The 18,408-nt window shown below is 44.9% G+C and overlaps 1 protein-coding gene across 1 annotated transcript; it reads left to right on the top strand.

The window, feature by feature from the left end:
* Positions 1 to 460: 460 nt before the first annotated feature.
* On the top strand, positions 461 to 11,169 carry lamp5 (lysosomal associated membrane protein family member 5). Its single transcript, XM_080199724.1, has 6 exons — positions 461 to 612; positions 2,922 to 3,094; positions 4,401 to 4,532; positions 6,762 to 6,867; positions 9,654 to 9,842; positions 10,452 to 11,169. Exons 1-6 carry the CDS (start codon positions 546 to 548, stop codon positions 10,628 to 10,630), a joined length of 846 nt encoding a protein of 281 aa, XP_080055850.1. The 5' UTR covers positions 461 to 545; the 3' UTR covers positions 10,631 to 11,169.
* Positions 11,170 to 18,408: the final 7,239 nt, after the last annotated feature.

The following is an 18,408-nucleotide window of genomic DNA, read 5'->3' as shown; positions in this document are numbered from 1 at the left end:
GCCCAGCTCCACCACAGAACCCCAGAGTCCAGCTCCACCACAGAACCCCAGAGTCCAGCATCACCATAGAAACCTGAGCGCAGCTCCACCACAGAGCCACAGCTCCAGCACAGAGCTCAGCTCCGACACAGAGCCCAGCTCCACCACAGAGCCCAGAGTCCAGCTCCACCGTGGCGCCCTGAGCCCAGCTCCACCACAGAGCGCTGAGTCCTCTCGGAAAGCCTGTGCCACAGAGCTGCTCTCTGCTAGTCACACTGCACCAAAGAATCCACTCTGGGATTCCTCAGCACCGCTCTGCGTATTTCTCTCTCTCTCTATCTCTCTCCTTTTTCCACAGCCTTTCTCTCCAGTGGAGGCAGCACAGATCAAAACCCCCCCACTTCCCTCCCTCCCTCCCCTCAATCCCTCCCCAATCTGTCAGAGAGGAGGGTTGGGGAGGGGGGGGTGGGGGTGGGGTGCAGCTCCTGGCTCTGCCACTTTCAGCACTGGCTGCGGGACAGCAGAAGGCTTACTCAGCAAGTGCGGGCTTTCTACTCCACAGCAGGATGGGGACGAGCAGGAGGCTTCATCACTTCAGCCCAGCAGCTCTTCACATCCTGGGCTGCATCCTCAGTGAGTACCCCCACCCCGTCTGTCAACAAACGGGTTTCAACAAGGCACAAACACCTAGAACAGATTGTAACATTCCTCCACGGGCAACATTGTATTAGAGAGGGGGAGGAAAGAGAGAGAGAGAGAATCCAGGTAAAAGGCTGGAAATGTGTTTGAGGACATTACCAAAAAGGAAAAAGGTCCTCAAAACCGACCAGCTAAGCATTTATCCGCAGTTTTTACACATATTAACCCCTTAGGTACTAAAACATTTTCAAATTTAATTTCACCAAATGTAGTCAAAATAAAAGACTGACAAGTCACAGAGGTGGTGGGGGATAATATCTGATTGACAGGAAGGTTGTTGGATTTTTGTTCTGTCGATTTATTGCCAATAATTACACTTGGAAAAAAAGTACTGCAGTCCTCAGAGGTATACCCGTCAATGGCGTTCCCGGGACTCCTGATTTTTTTCAACTGAGCCTAAAAGGACGCGGCAGCATTTCATTTGTAAGAAATCTTACTTATAAAAATGAGAGTGCAAGGGAAGAGGCTTTTTTTTTGCGCAGTTATTTCAAGTAAGTTAACCTGCGCTCTGTTAGCGTGGCAGAGTGCACTGGACTGGATTGCTAATACCGCCTAGGACATTTGGACTGCACAGCTCACTCCAGTACTCTCTGGTTAGTCTGTGTGTCACTGGGAGGGCTCTGGCTCACTGTCCTGCTCTGTTCACCCCTTCCAAAGCTGCAAAAGCTCCAACTATCACCTTACAACAAATCATTGGTTCGGTACAAAAACTCAATGACAGAGGGAGAGGCTGCAATTTTGTTACACGGATGGAGACGGGTCTCTAACTAACAGTCCGCCTTCACCTCTTTTCTTTCTATATTTGAGGAGGTCATTCTGATTTTCTCATCACTCCTGTTTTAATGTGTGCGTGTGTGTGTGTGGAGGAATGTGTGTGTGTGTGAATGTGTGTGTGTTTGTGTGTGACTGTCAGTGTGTGTATGTGAGCCTGTGTGTGTGTCAATGTGTCTTGAGTATATGTGGGTGAGTGTGTGTGTGTCCTTGTGTGTGTGTCAGTGTGGGTGTATGTGGGTGAGTGTGTTTGTGTGTGTGCGTGTGGAAGTATGTGGATGAGTATGTGGCGATATGTGTGTGTGGGGGTGTGTGTCAATGGGTGTGTGTAGGGGGAGGTGTCAGTGTGTGTGTGCATGAGTGTGGGTGAGTGTGTGTGTGCGAGAGAGTTTGTGTGTGTGTTAATGTGTGTGTATGAGAATGTGTGTGTGTTAGTGTGGATGAGTGTGTGTCAGTGTGTGTGAATGTGGATGAGTGTGTGTGTGCGGGTGTATGTGTGTGTGAGTGTGTATGTGGGTATGTGTGTCAGTGTGTGTGTATGAGTGTGCGGGTGTATGTGTGTGAGTATGTATGTGGGTATGTGTGTCAGTGTGTGTGAGTGTATGAGTGTGCGGGTGTATGTGTGTGTGTGAGTGTGTATATGGGTATGTGTGTCAGTGTGTGTGTGTGTGTATGAGTGTGCGGGTGTATGTGTGTGTGTGTATGTGGGTATGTGTGTCAGTGTGTGTGAGTGTATGAGTGTGCGGGTGTATGTGTGTGTGTGTATGTGGGTATGTGTGTCAGTGTGTGTGTATGAGTGTGCGGGTGTATGTGTGTGTGTGTGTGTATATGGGTATGTGTGTCAGTGTGTGTGTGTGTATATGGGTATGTGTGTCAGTGTGTGTGAGTGTATGAGTGTGCGGGTGTATGTGTGTGTGTGTATGTGGGTATGTGTGTCAGTGTGTGTGTATGAGTGTGCGGGTGTATGTGTGTGTGTGTGTGTATATGGGTATGTGTGTCAGTGTGTGTGTGTGTATATGGGTATGTGTGTCAGTGTGTGTGTGTATGCGGGTGTATGTGTGTGTGTGTATGTGGGTATGTGTGTCAGTGTGTGTGAGTGTATGAGTGTGCGGGTGTATGTGTGTGTGTGTCTGTGTGTGTGTGTATGAGTGTGCGGGTGTATGTGTGTGTGTGAGTGTGTATGTGGGTATGTGTGTCAGTGTGTGTGAGTGTATGAGTGTGCGGGTGTATGTGTGTGTGTGTATGTGGGTATGTGTGTCTGTGTGTGTGTGTATGAGTGTGCGGGTGTATGTGTGTGTGTGTGTGTGTATGTGGGTATGTGTGTCAGTGTGTGTGAGTGTATGAGTGTGCGGGTGTGTGTATGTGGGTACATGTGTTGTGGGTACATGTGTTGGGGGGAATGTTCCCGGAGCTTTTTTGTGTTGCAGGGTGTGAGAGGTTCTGTCTCTTGCTTTCCCCCCTCCCCATTGCAGATGTGCTGCCGGGGATCGGTGCGGAACTGGAGACCGAAAATCTTTCGGGGCTTTCTACCGATCCCTATAAAGACATCTTTGTGGTTCGGGAAAACGGGACTACCTGTCTGATGGCCGAATTCGCAGCAAAATTCAGTGTCGCCTACGATGCAAGAGCCAGTAACTATGTGGATGTAAGGGAGTAAGCAACACATAGAGACACACTCCCCCTCACACACACACTGACATACACCCCCTCCCCCACACACACTGAAACACACACTGACACACTTTCCCCACATACACACTCTAACACACTCCCCCCACACACATCCTAACACACACTGACACACTTTCCCCACACACACACTGACACACACACAGACACACTCCCTCCCACAAACACATCCTAACACACACTGACACACTCCCCCCCACACACACACTGATACACACAATCCCCTCACACACACACACCCTAACACACACTGACGCTCCCCCACACATACACACACACTGACACACAAACACACCCTAACACACACTGACACACACACACACTCTAATGCACACCCTAACACACACTCACACACATACACACACACACACACCCTCACACACACTCCCCACTCACACATTGACACACACACTCATACACACACACACACACTCAGACTCACACTCTCACCCACGCTCACACACACACTCTCATACGCACACACATTCACTCACACACTTACACACACACACTCAAAGACTCACACACTCATACACACACATTCACACACACTCCTACGCACACAAACACACACATACACGCTCACATGCGCACACTCTCATTCATACACACACGCACTCACAATACACACACAATCTAGCATGCACACACTCTCATACATACACACACTCTGACACTCAACACACACCTCCACATACACAACCCCACACCTCACCACATATACACACCCACACACTCATCCCCACACAGACACACTCCTACACACACACACACACTCACATGCACACACTCACACATACACACAATCACACATACGCTAACACACACACATCCCCACACACACATCCCTACATACACGTGTCCCCACACACACACATGTCCAATAAGGTCCGAATTGAAATGAACACGTTAAACTAAATAAAAATGACTCCACGCATTCAAAAAACAAATTGTTTAAAATTTTTAATTTAAGGATATTTGTATCTTTAGTTGATTTTATTGGCTGGGTTCATTTCACCTTTCATTTTCTTATTTGGTGCAAATCACTATGAGATTAACCCTGTGAGTGGCTGTAATTCATTACAGAATACCTTTGTGTGCTTAACCCTGTGTGTGACTAACTCATTACAGATCATCACTGTGTGATTAACCCTGTGTGTGACTGTAGCTCATTACAGAACACCATTGTGTGATTAACCCTGTGTGTGGTGTTAGCTCATTACAGAACATCACTGTGTGATTAACCCTGTGTGTGGCTGTAGCTCATTACAGAACAAGCCTATATTTCAATTCCACGTGGAGCAGACGTGAAGGGGAAATGCGGAAGCAATGAATCGGAATTGCAGATCTCCTGGCTGGACAACGCTTACAGCTTTAAACTCTTCTTTGTGAAGGTAAAACCGACTCCCGGGCTGGGGGCGACGGGGCTGGGACTCTCATTCTGCTCGATAACCTGCCTTCCTGGGCAGAAAGGCTTGCACCGGACAGAATACTGGCCGGCTTTGATAGTCCATCCAAAGCAAAATGCAGCAAATGTTGGAAATACTCAGTTAGCCTGGCAGCATCGGGGGATTGAGGGAGATAGAGAGAGAGAAGGAGGCAGGAGTCAAAGGTCTCTGTCTGTGTACCAATGTGGAGAGAGATAGAGAGGGAGAGAGAGAAGGGGAGGGTGGAGTTAAAGGTCTCTCTGACTGTTCATCAACCCTGGGGACAGTTAGAAATTTGAGGACAGAGTTTGGGCCAGACAGGAGTGTGTGATAGGGTGGGAGGGATGGGAAGACAGAGTGACAGGAAGAGATTGGTATTTGAGAGTGGGAAGGGAATGGGGAGGGGGTGGGAGGAAAGCAAAATAAACAAATAAGCAAAAACATTTGTTTTTTGAGCAGGAAAAACTGAAACGAGAATAAAAACGCAAAACTTAAAAGTGAAATCATACAATCTATAGAATCCTACAGTGCAGAATGAGGCCATTCAGCCCACTGGGTCTGCACCAATAACAATCCCACCCAGATCCTATCCCTGTAACCCCCAATTTACCCCACTAATCCCTCTAACCTACACATCCCAGGACCCTAAGGGTCAATTTAGCATGGCCGATACACCTAACCCGCACATCTTTAGACTGTGGGAGGAAACTGGAGCATCTGGGGGAAACCCACACAAACACAGGGAGAATGTGCAAACTCCGCACAGAGACCCAAGCTGGGAATCGAACTCGGGTCCCTGGTGCTGTGAAATAGTAATGCTAACCATTGTGCCACCACGCTGCCCCAAATGAAACAATCGGGGTTGGGTTGGGGGTAGAGTTTACAGCCTGAAGTTGCTGAACTCAGTGTTGAGGTTCGGAGTGTGTGGAAGTGTCCAGTTCACAGATAAGGCACTGTTTAGGGCAGCACAGTGGTTTGCACTGCTGCCTCACAGTGCCAGGGACCCGGGTTCGATTCCCAGCTTGGATCACTGCCTGTGCAGAGTCTGCACATTCTCCCCATGTCTGTGTGGGTTTCCTCCGGGTGCTCCGGTTTCCTCCCACAGTCTGAGAGATGTGCTGGTTAGATGCACTGGCCGTGCTAAATTCTCCCTCAGTGTACCCAAACGGGCGCCGGAGTGTGGCGACTAGGGGATTTTCACAGTAACTTCATTGCAGTGTTAATGTAAGCCTACTTGTGACTAATAAATAAACTTTAAACTTTTGAAGGTTTGAGGCTTGAAATGTATGGAAATATCCAATTCAAAGATAAGGTGCTGTTCCCAGTTCCCTGAGGAACGGTCACACAGACTGAACTCTCTTTCTTTCCCCCCCACACACATGCTGCCAGATCTGCTGAGTGTTTTTAACGAGGTTTTTCTAATGCATTTATTTGAGATTTCCAGACTAGAGAACAATAAAATCCCTACAGTGCAGAAGGAGGCCATTCGGCCCATGGTGTTACAGTGGTTAGCCCTGCTGTCTCACAGTGTCAGGGACTTGGGTTCAATTCCCAGCTTGGTTCACTGTCTGTGCGGAGTTTGCACGTTCTCCCTGTGTCTGCGTGGGTTTCCTTCGGGTGCTCCGGTTTCCTCCCGTAGCCCAAAGATGTGCGGGTTAGCTGGATTGGCCATGTTAAATTGACCATTAGTGTCAGGGGGTTAGCTAGGGTAAATCCATGGGGTTAGGGGGGTAGGGTCTGGGTGGAATTGTTGTCAGTTCAGACTCGATGGGCTGAATGGCCTCGTTCTGCACTGTCGGGATTCTATGAGCCTGCACCAACAACAATCCCACCAGGCCCTATCCCTGTGACCCCCACATATTTACCCTGCTCATCCCCCTGACACTGAGGTACAATAATAGCATGGCCAATTAACCTAACCCGCACACCTTTGGTTCTGCAGTAATTCCATTTTCCCATTCCAGGTTTTGCATTCCCGATCATTTTCACAGCATGGGCCTCAGTCAGCAAGTTTCCAGTGCTAAATACATTTGAAAATGCAGGGAGCCCAAGTCCAGGTGGCCACATTAATTCAGGTTGTTATTGTTATAATGACCTTGATCAGAGTTCTGTACAATCGGCTGCAGTTCAGAGAATGTGAAAGCATTTGGAATATTGCCTCCCCCCAGTGATTAGAAAACTTTGAACTTTTTACAGGAGACTCGCAACATATCCACAAGGCAGGACCATTACTGGAAAATCAACAAGGTCCAGTTCAGTTACGACTTATCGGATCCCACCCACTTCAAGGACGCGGCTAACAGTGAGTCGGTTCATTGCGTCCTTCAGTAAAACGGGGTTCTGGCCCATTGATGTTTTTTAAAGACCATTCCCACCTCGTTAGGAATGTGGGAATGTTGTTGAAGTCTCTGCTTCGAGATTTCTATGGGATTCCCAGCCAACAGGAACATCATTACAGGAGGGATGTGGAAGCCATTGAAAGGATGCAGAGGAGATTTACAAGGATGTTGCCTGGATTGGGTGGCATGCCTTATGAGGATAGATTGAGGGAGCTAGGTCTTTTCTCCCTGGAGAGACGAAGGATGAGAGGCGACCTGATAGAAGTGTACAAGGTGTTGAGAGGTATAGATAGGGTGGATTCTCAGAGGCTATTTCCCAGGGCTGAAATGGTTGCTACAAGAGGGCACAGCTTTAAGGTGCTGGGGAGCAGGTACAGAGGAGATGTCAGGGGTACGTTTTTCACTCAGAGGGTGGTGGGTGAGTGGAATCGGCTGCCGTCGGTGGTGGTGGAGGCAAATTCGATAGGGTTATTCAAGAGACTTCTGGATGAGTACATGGGACTTAATAGAATTGAGGGCTATAGGTAAGCCTAGTAAGTATAGATATCATCGGCACAACTTGTGGGCCGAAGGGCCTGTTTGTGCTGTAGTTTTTCTATGTTCTATGTTCTATCACCGCTTTAACTCCAACATCAACTGATTTCATTAAGGGACCATCCCTTTGCCATCTCTAATACTGGGCAGATATCACTCCACCCTGACTGGGAAGGCTTTTTTGGAAAGAGCCAATTGAACCCAGTAACATATTTGATTTATTATTGTCACATGTACTGGAATAGAGTGAAAAGTATTGTTTCTTGAGCACTGTACAGACAAAGCATACCATTCATAGAGTACTTGTGGAGCAGGAGAGAGTGCAGAAAGTAGTGTTACAGCTATAGCTAGGGTATAGAGAATGATCAGCTTAATATATGGCAGGTCCATTCAAAAGTCTGACAGCAGCAGGGAAGAAGTTTCTCTTGAGTCAGTTTTTGCCTCAGGCTTCTGTATTTTTCCTCCCTCTCTTAATTCATCTTTCATTCCCATTCTGTACCCAATGTAGTAATACTTCAACTCCCCCTTCTCTCGTCTTCCTCCTTTTTTTTGACTTTATTTGATTTATTATTGTCACGCACTGGGATACAGTGAAAAGTATTGTTTCTTGTGCACTATACGGACAAAGCATACCATTTATAGAGAAGGAAAAGAGAGGGCGTAGAATGCAGTGTTACAGTCATAGCTAGGGTGTAGAGAAAGATCAACTTAATATAAGGTAGGTACAATCAAAAGTCTGATGGCAGCAGGGAAGAAGTTGTTCTTGAGTCGATTTGTACGTGATCTCAGATACTTGTATCTTTTTCCCCTGGTAGAAGAAGGTGGAAGTGAGTAGAATCACCACAGAAAGAATAGGTAGATAGTATGATTTTTAAACTAACCAGAAAAAATATACAAATAGCGCACATTTAGGGAAGTCTCAAAAATCGGAACATTGCTGTGACCATCTCATTAGACATAAATCAGTGTACAAACCAGCCAGGAATGAAGTATTTGGATGAGTACATGAAATGTCACAGCAGACAAGGCCAGTGACCATGAGCTGGAAAATGGGAGCAGTATGTCTTTGGAACTCTTTGCCACAGAGATCTGTGGAGTCCTTGTGAATATTTAAAGCTGAGATAGATTTTTGATCAGTAGGGAATCAAGGGTTACGGAAAGGGCAGGAAAGTGGATGTGAGGAATGCCTGATCAGCCATGATCCTATGGAATGGTGGAGCAGGCTCGAGGGGCCGAACAGCCTTCTCCTGTTCCTGTTAATTATGGTCTTGGATAGGTGGTTGTTGGCCAGTGCAGACATGATGGGCCAAAGGGCCTTTTTCTGTGCTGTGACTATATGACTCATTAGATTTAAATGTGTTAGTGAAAGCAGACTTTTACACAAAAATACAAAAGTCTCTACAAAAGTCAGAGACCAACCAACTCAAGAACAGCTTCTTCCCTGCTGCCATCAGATTTTTGAATAGACCTACCTCCGCACTAAGTTGATCTTTCTCTACACCCTGGCTATGACTGTAACACCACATTCCGCACCGTCTCCTTTCCTTCTCTATGTACAGTATGCTTTGTTCTGCATAGCAAGCAAGAAATAATACTTCACACTGTATGCAAATACATGTGACAATAATAAATCAAATCAAATCAAGCCTCTCTTTTGACCTGGTTTATTATTGTTGTATGTATTGGGATACAGCGAAAAGTATTGTTTCTTGCACGCTATACAGACAAAACATACCGTACATAGAGAAGGAAAGGAGACAGTGCAGAATGTAATGTTACAGTCATAGATAGGGTGTAGAGAAAGATCAACTTAAGGTCTAAGTTGGTTTAACAATTAAGCCACCTTGGAATAGAAGAATAAATTCAACAGAGCTCTTGGGGCTAAAGGGATCAAGGGATGATGGAGGGATCAGGATATTAAATTTGATGATCAGCCATGATCAAAATGAATGGGGGAACAGGTTGGAAGGGCCGAATGGCCTTATCCTGCTTCTATTTTCTATATTCATAGAAGAAGTATCCAAAAACTACTGCCCTCACCGACATTTTATCCTGTAATTAGCTTTCTATCCGGTGGGTGTTTGTAGATATTATAATGCAGTCTATATTTTAGACGGTAGTCTCCTTTCTCTTTCTGCGGGAAGAGCCTCTTTTTGTTTTGCTGATGTTGCTTTTGAAATTCCACGTGAAATGACCAAGAGCTTTCTTTCCGCAGGCGGGAAGCACACGGCCACATCTCGCCACCTCTCCCTCTTTGTCACCCCGGCTGGCAAGTCGTACAAGTGCGAGGCTCAGGAGACTGTCTCCCTCATCTCCAGCGACCATCAGAAGGTGGTCGCCATCCTTCTGTCCCAGATCCACATCCAGCCGTTCGGCATTAAGCGCGACTTCATATTTAGCGAAGGTAAAACGTAGTGGGGTGTGGGTGGGTGTCGGCGCTGGGGAGAAGAACTTCCCCTTATCATCTACTCTGGCCACTTTGGGAGAGCATGTATTCAATCTCCCGTGGATGTTTAAAAGGTTTTCATGTGTATTTTTGTGTTCAAAGATACAGTGCATCCATTTGTATTAACCCAAAAATGTACTTGACTCAAATCTCACATTTAGCTTTAACTTTTAAAAGATTTTAAGGTATATTTTGTGTTGAAACATTTACTTAGCTTAACCAAAAAATCTACTTGACTCAAATTTTGTATTTAACTATAATCTTTGAAAGATTTTAAGGTATATTTTTGTGTTCGAACTTTACAGCATTAACCAAAAATTATAACAGGCTCAAATCTCACATTTAGCTGGAGCATTTTAAAGATTTAAAGTGTACATATTTGTGTTTGACCATATAATGAATTTATTTTTATTAAGCAATCACATACTTGACTCAAGCCTCTCACATTTAGCTATAACTTAGAAAAAAGACACTTGTTTGCTAAATTGGAATGTAAATCCCAAATTGCATTTCCAAAGTTCATGTGGCTTCCCTTTTTTCTCTCTCTCTCTCTGTGTTTTATCTCAGCTTCGAAATGCGTGGTGGATGAGCAGGAGCAGTTGGAGGAGACTTTGCCCCTCATCCTGGGACTGACCCTGGGCCTCCTGATCGTGGTCATCTTGTCGGTGTATCACATCCACCACAAACTCACCGCCACCAGCCAAGTGCAGATACCCAGGGACAGATCTGAGTACAAACACATGTAAAAAAGAGAGAGAGAGAGGAGAACGAGAGAGAGAAAGACGTGGGGAGGAAAGAAAAAACTCCCAGTGAAATAGCACAGGAAACACCAACAGCCGCAAGAAATTGTCACAGATAGTAATTCACCTTCTGTAGAACACATGTAAATACAACGGCCCCGATGTGTTGCTGTACATACATACCGCTGCTTCCTTTGTTTAAAGTTAATAATGTTACAGGGGGGACGCCTGCAAAAGCAGAGTGCCGCACCAACAGATTAAAACTAGCGTTTAAAATGACTTGCAAGTTTACCAATCCGATGTTAGTGTTAACCATAACTTAACGAGAATTTAAAAAAGCTGTTACAAACGATTTCGAAACTGCCTAATATTAATGAGAAGGTTCAATTGAATTTGGTTCCTTCGAATGCTACATGCTGGAATCCTGTTCACGGGGCAAGCACGGATCATTTAGCCGAGTGCGTGTACATATTCTCATCAATGTTTCAGGTTCACTCTTAATGGGGGGAGGTGGGTGGGGAGAAGGGGATACAAACATGTTCAGCTCATGGTCCGGAATGCAAATATGCTCATGAAATAAATCGAAATAATTTTTTTAAAAAAAGAAAACTCCTGGTGTTTTAATCTCTGCATTCATTCAGAATTACTATTCCTGCAGTCTGGGGAATGTAACGCCCACATCCCCACACCATGAATGTTTTTAAGGCAAGGATAGATAGATTTTTGAACAGTAAAGGAGTTAAGGGTTATGGTGAGCGGGCGGGTAAGTGGAGCTGAGTCCACGAAAAGATCAGCTATGGTCTTAATGAATGGCGGAGCAGGCTCCAGGGGCCAGATGGCCTACTCCTGCTCTTAGTTCTTATGTCAGCACACTTTGCATTCTTGTTGTAAAGTTTTTGATGAATTACATATAAATATAACATTGGCAAAGTTTAGAATCATAAATTCCCTACAGAGCAGCAAGAGACCATTTGGCCCATTCAGTCTGCACCGTCCACAATCCCACACAGCCCCTATTCCCATCACCCCACATATTTACCCTGTTAATCCCCTGACACTAAGGGGCAATTTAGCATGGCCAATCAACCTGACTAACACATCTTTTGATTGAGGGAGGAAATCCACGCAGAGTATCACAGATAGTAACTCACCCTCTGTAGACGACATGTGAATACAACCGCCATGATGTGAGAATAGAACATAGAACATAGAAAATGGGAAGAACACGCAGACTCCACACAGACAATGACCCAAGGCTGGAATCGAACCCGGGTCCCTGGCACTGTAAGGCAGCCGTGCTAACCACTGTGCCACTGTACCGCTCCTTAATTCAAGTCAAACCAGCATTGCTGGATTGAATGTGGATCCCAGCTCCAATGGGGAAAAGACTGCAAATTTCCTTTAGCTCTGACACCGCTGAAAAGTTTAGCATTTTAGAGATTACTCACCCCAGGGTATACAGATGTCAGCAATTCTTGGTGAGAACCAAGTGTTCAGGAAAACAAAAGGTTAACATTGTGAAAGGCCCAGAGAGGTAAGTCTGTACACTTCCTGATTCTTTAGGGGGATTGGAAATGAGACAAATGTCTCTCAGAAGTCGATATTTATCTGTATTAGATCAATACCTGTCGGGAATGTGCAGATACCAAAAGAGAAATGCTGGAAAATCTCAGCAGGTCTGGCAGCATCTGTAAGGAGAGAAAAAAGCTGATGTTTCGAGTCCAGATGACCCTTTGTCAATAATTTCTCCAATATGGCTTGTGGTCCATTGAATCATAGAATCCCTACAGTACAGAAGGAAGTATTTCCGTCCATGGAGTCTGGACCATCTCTCCAACACGGCATCTTACCCAGACCCTGGAGTTCATTCCTGTCCACACCTAATTATATAGGCTGCCCTGACTCAAAATTAGTAAGAAACTCAAACAGGTCTGGCAGCATCTGTGAAGAGAGAGAGACAAAAACAGACTCATAGAATCCCTACAGTGCAGAAGGAGGCCATTCAGCCCATCGAGTCTGCACTGACTACAATCCCACTCAGCTTCTATTCCCATAATCCTATGCTTTTTATCCCAGCTCGTCCCCCTGACACTAAGGGGCAATTTAACACGGCCAATCAACAAAACCTGTACACCTTTGGACTGTGGGAGGAAACCAGAGCACCTGGAGGAAACCCACGCAGACACGGTGAGACTGTGGAAACTCCACACAGACAGTGAGCCGATGACAGAATCGAACCTGGTGCTGTGAGGCAGCAATGCTAACAACTGTTCATCTTTTGTATTCAACATGACTCTTTTTCGGAGCTCCAGTATCCACAGTAGTTTTTTTGTTAAATTTAATAAACTGCTCAACTTGTTAGTTTGTTTGACGGAGAGTGCCCCCACCCCCTTCCTTTCCCACGCCGCCACCGCCACCTCCCCCCCCCCCCCCCCCGATTCATCCAAGCTCCAACTCAGGACAGCCAGAAGAGGGGCTTCGTTCTGGTGACTGCATCTTACCCATTCGGGGTCATTTGGAAAACACTTCATCTTAGGAGTGTGAGGCAAATCGTTCGTTTGGTTTCAAACAAAAGATTGGAAAGTGACCCCCCCACCCTCCATAATAAAATTGTCCATGAAAAAATACTCTTGTTAGTTGTAATAGGTGGGGAGGAAACACCTAGTGTTGGCATCTTCCTTTTAAAGACATATTTTAAAAATAACCATTATACACACCGGGTGTCATTTCCCCAAAATTCCTTATTGTGTGGATGGGATTCTCCAGCCGCTCTCGCCCAGAAACTGGAAAATTCCACCAGAGGTCACTGGACCTTTGCACGATCCATCCCCCACCCCCTACAATTCCTGGGAGAACTCCACCCCTGCGTGCAGTGTTCGATTTCTGTGGCAAAATTGCCCCAAAAGTCAAGCTAATGGAATGGAAAACCACTCAGCTTTATTTGCAGTTTTTGTTGAAACCCACTGGCCGGAATTTTGCCAGCACACCGACCCGGATTCTGGGGGCGGGCAAGGTTGGGAGAAACGGCATTCTCTTGTTGACCAGGGGCGGATAAAATTCCACCCAATAAAGCTGCTTTTAAAATAAAGTCGGCCAGATTCAAGGGGATTTTGTAACTGTTTAATTTACTGCCAGTTTTTTGCGGATTCCTCCCCCTCATCCCCAGCCCCCGCCCCGCCCTCCCCCTTTCCCAAAGCTCGACCAGCCCAGGTCAGTCCTACCAGGTCCTGTGTTGTGAGGTCCTGCCTCTGTCACTCACACTCACTTGTGTCATTGTTGGGGGAAACAATTCATGATATCTGGGCGATGTGACTAATCATCGTCTCCCAGTCACGAAGCCACTGTCGCCTGTGATGTGGTTCTTAATTTGTTTTAAATTTGAGAGGAAAAGTTAAACAGATGGTGAAATGTTGTATTCATATAAACCCTGGCAAGTTTTCAGATGGAGGAAAATTCATATTAAAAATAGATCGTGAGGATAACTGAACTATAGATTTAAAAATATTCATTTTTGTTTTGCAATATAACAATTAAATATATATCATATATGTTTAATTAAAGGAATAAACCATTCTATTAGTAAGATGGCCAATAAAACTGGTTGCACAAACTTTTCAATTTTGGTTGGCTCTTACATTAGACGGGATTTTGAATCATAGACTCCCGACAGTGCAGAAGGAAGCCATTCAGCCCATCACGTCTGCACTGACAGTAATCCCCACCCAGGCCCTATCCCTGTATCGCCATGCATTTACCCTAGCTAGTCCCACTTGACACTACGAGGCAAATTTAACATGGCCAATCCATTTAAACAGCACATCTCTGGACTATGGGAGCGCCTGGAGGAGACTCACACAGACAGGGGGAGAACGTGCAAACTCCACACAGACAGTGACCCAAGCTAGGAATCGAACCCAGGTCTCTGGCACTATGAGGGATCAGTGCTAACCACGGTGCCACTGTGCCGACCCACTCTGCAAATTAATTCAAATAGATTTTTTACTACTTTTATCCCTGGAATTATAATTTAAAGTTAATGAAAGCCCAATTTCTTCTAGACACAAAACTTCTATGAAGATTTGATTTGATTTATTATTGTCATTGGGATACAGTGAGAAGTATTTTTTTTGCGCACTATACAAAGCATGCTGTTCATAGACTAAATAGGGGAGAAGGAAAGGAGGGTGCAGAATGTAATGTTACAATCATAGCTAGGGTGCAGAGAAAGCTCAACTTAATATAGGGTAAGCCCATTCAAAAGTCTGACAGCAGCATGGAAGAAGCTGTTCTTGAGTCAGTTGGTACCTGATCTCAGGCTTCTAATAACCGATGGAAGAATGTGGAAGAGAGTATGTCCAGGGTGTGTGGGGTTCTTGATTATGCTAGTTGCTTTTCTGAGGTAACGGGAAGTGTAGACGGAGTCAATGGATGGGAGAATGGTTTGTGTGATGGACTGGGCTATGTTTACGGTCCTTTATAGTTTCTTGTGATCATGGTCAGAGCAGGAGACATACTAAGCTGTGATACTGCCAGAAAGGATGCTTTCTATGGTGCATCTGTAAACGTCGGTGAGCATCGGAGCAGACATGTCAGATTTCCCTAGCCTCTTGAGAAAGTAAAGGTGTTGGTGGGCTTTCTTAACTATAGAATTGGTGTGATGGGACCAGGACAAGTTGTTGGTGATCTGGACATCTAGAAACTTGAAGAACTCGATCATTTCCAGTTAATCCCCATTGATGTAGCCAGGGGCATGTTCTCCACTACACTTCCTGAAGTTGATGACTCTCCATTTTACTGACATTGAGGGAGAAATTATTGTCGTTGTACCATGTCACCAAATTCTCTATCTCTTTCAGAAGAGTCAGCAGCAATATAGGAATATAACCAGGACAAGATTATCATTAAGACCTCTAATTTTTTGAAAGTATGTTAGTTACAGTTACAGCATGAAACAATGTGAAATATATTTTCAGCACTGAAAGTGCATAACACACTTAATTTATCATCACTGTTGTTCTCATTCTAAATGAAAACCAACTTTGTTCTGGCAACCTGGGCCATTTGTACTAGAATTTAGGTTTTGAGGTAGATACTCAACTGTAATATGTCTTCCAAGCCTTATGTCTATTTTTTATAATGAAAGCAATTTAAAGTAAAAAGTTTTTAAAGTTTATTCATTAGTCACAAATAAGGGTTACATTAACACTGCAATGAAGTTACTGTGAAAATCCCCTTGTTGCTACATTCCGGGGACTGTTCGAGTCAATGCACCTAACTAGCACGTCTTTTGGACGGTGGGAGAAAACCGGAGCACCCGTTGGACTTGGTGTTGTGGGACCTCTTACTATGTGCTATGGCTAGCACAGCTGCCTCACAGTGCCAGATCTTGGGTTTGATTCCTAGCTTGGGTCACTGTCTGTGCAGAGTTTGCATATTCTCCCCGTGTCTGTGGGGGTTTCCTTCAGGTGCTCCAGTTTCCTGCCACAGTCGGAAAGACGTGCTGTTAAGGTGCTAAATTTTCCTACCGTGTACCTGAACAGGTGCTGGAATGTGGCGACTAGGGGATTTTCACAGTAACTTCATTGCAGTGTTACTGTAAGCCTACTTGTGACACTAATAAATAAACTTTAAAACTTCTTCATGTGCCTGCTCTGGAGTAGAATATTCATTTGATTTGTTCTGTTGCTGGTGAAAGCTGTGTCATTCTTCACTGATAACCTTGGAGGGGTAGGAATCGTTAGATTAGCACCAAACAAGGACAAATAGTCCACCACTGTTTTCTACTGACATGATATCTGGACTTACAATGACCATTTGCTGATAGCATTGATGGAGGGGGGATTGGGTTAATAGTGGTCACTCTCAGAATGGTGATTCCAAGCCAGTGCCTCATTTTATTAACGACTCATCCACAAATATCACCCGCAGGTATTGCCTGCATTTGACATCTTTCAGTCCTGACATTGATTTTCTTCCAATGTAGGGAGGGAATGATGGCCTAGTGGTATTATCGCTAGACTGTTAATCCAGAAACTCAGCTAACATTCTGGAGACCCAGGTTCGAATCCCGCCACAGTAGATGGTAGAATTTGAATTCAATAAGGAATATCTGGGATTAAGATTCTGATGATGACCATGAAACCATTGTCGAATGTTGGAAAAACCCATCTGTTTCACTAATGTCCTTTAGGCATGGAAATCTGCCATTCTTACCTGGTCTGGCCTACATACGACTCCAGAGCCACAGCAATGTGGTTGACTCTCAGCCGGGCAATAAATGTTGGCCAGCCAGCGACACCCACATATGAATAAAAAAAATACTCAACTGGCATAATTGTTTGTTCCCAGGTCTCAGCACAAATTTTGGAAGAACAAATTAGAGTACATCCTTCACATGGTTTGAATGGAAAATGGAGCTTTGGAGTACATTCTCTTTATTTGGTTCAGTCACAGGACTATTAAGCAAGGGATCTCACCAATATTGTACCAAGGCACCTGAGAGACAAAATTACAGGTTAAGATTTTGAGATAGGTTGTTTTGTCCTTATTGCAGAGTATTCTGCAGGGTGAGGCCAACATTACTGTTATATCTTTTATATATTCGTTTCTACATCAATTGGCCACGTACGTCAGTTTTATTTACTCAAGTGCACATTAAAAAACATGCACTCAATGAAATTCCAGCTCCAATATTTGATTGTAATGTGTCCCCATGAAGCTTGCTTGTAAAATCCTTTTAGAATGTTCATGTATTTCTCGAGTGTTCAAATTCATTTTCAAAACATTCCTTGTTTGCTGGATCTAGTTGAGTGTATTCACCATTTTGATGGTAGCCTGTGAAGTCAGCCATTCTTAAAGCTACCCTGAATCATGCCCCATCTCTTAAGACTTACCATTTTCTTTTTCCTTTCATGTGTTGTAGGGCAAGGCCAGCCTATTAAGTCATCCCTAATTGCTCTTGACCTGAGTGGCTCGCTAGGCCATTTCAAAGGGGCTTTGAAGAGTCAGCCACACTGCTACAGGTCTGGAGTCCATACTGGGTAAGGATGGAGTCTTTCCTTCCCGAATGGACATTAATAAACCAGGTGGGCTTTTACAACCATCAGTGATGATCATCTTCGCTGAGTAGCTTTACATGCCAGTTTTATTTAGTTAAGCTTAAATTCCACCAACTACTGGTGTGAAATTTGAATCCTGTACCCAGAGTATTACCCTGGGCATCTGGATTAGCAACAGAGATTGAGATGCCTAAGCTGGTCTGTCAGAAATCAGATAGCCAACCCTTCAGGCCTACAGTGGTTATGGAATTACTAGCATCCACAGGAAGCCAAGAACATTGCAATAATCTCCAGTGCCATTGATGATGTGGTCTTGAGAATAATCCTGGTGTTTCAATTGGTCGTCTTCCAAGCACAAAGAGGAGGCTGGACAATAATAGTATGGGAATGAGGGGAATAGATCCAAATGTTACAAGGGAACTGTGGTCTTACCTGTTTGATAATATGCCATGTCAACATATAATGGAGAAGGCCTCTGATCACATCAAATGTTGGGAAACTTTTTCCTGAACCTAATTAGACTGTTCTATGTAGGTGAAAAATATATTGTTTGATGAATCATTGAATCCCTACAGTGCAGAAGGAGGCCATTTGGCCCATCAAGTCTGCACTGACTGACGAACAGAGCATCCCATCCAGGCCCTATCCCTGTAGCCCCAAGTATTCACCCTGCTAATCCCCCTAACCTGCACATCTTTGGACTGTGCGTGGAAATCGGAGCACCCA

The sequence above is a fragment of the Carcharhinus amblyrhynchos genome, chromosome 12 (genome assembly GCF_965287045.1).
Source record: "Carcharhinus amblyrhynchos chromosome 12, sCarAmb.v2.hapA, whole genome shotgun sequence".
In the NCBI taxonomy this organism is placed as follows: domain Eukaryota; kingdom Metazoa; phylum Chordata; class Chondrichthyes; order Carcharhiniformes; family Carcharhinidae; genus Carcharhinus; species Carcharhinus amblyrhynchos.
The sequence above is the reverse complement of the archived record's forward strand: the minus strand, read 5'-3'. Positions and strand labels throughout refer to the sequence as shown.

Coding starts and splice junctions, on each gene's coding strand:
- lamp5 (XM_080199724.1), top strand. CDS start 546: ATGGGGACGAGCAGGAGGCTTCATCACTTCAGCCCAGCAGCTCTTCAC. Junction 613..2,921: donor CATCCTGGGCTGCATCCTCA/GTGAGTACCCCC, acceptor TCCCCATTGCAG/ATGTGCTGCCGGGGATCGGT. Junction 3,095..4,400: donor GAGCCAGTAACTATGTGGAT/GTAAGGGAGTAA, acceptor GTGTGGCTGTAG/CTCATTACAGAACAAGCCTA.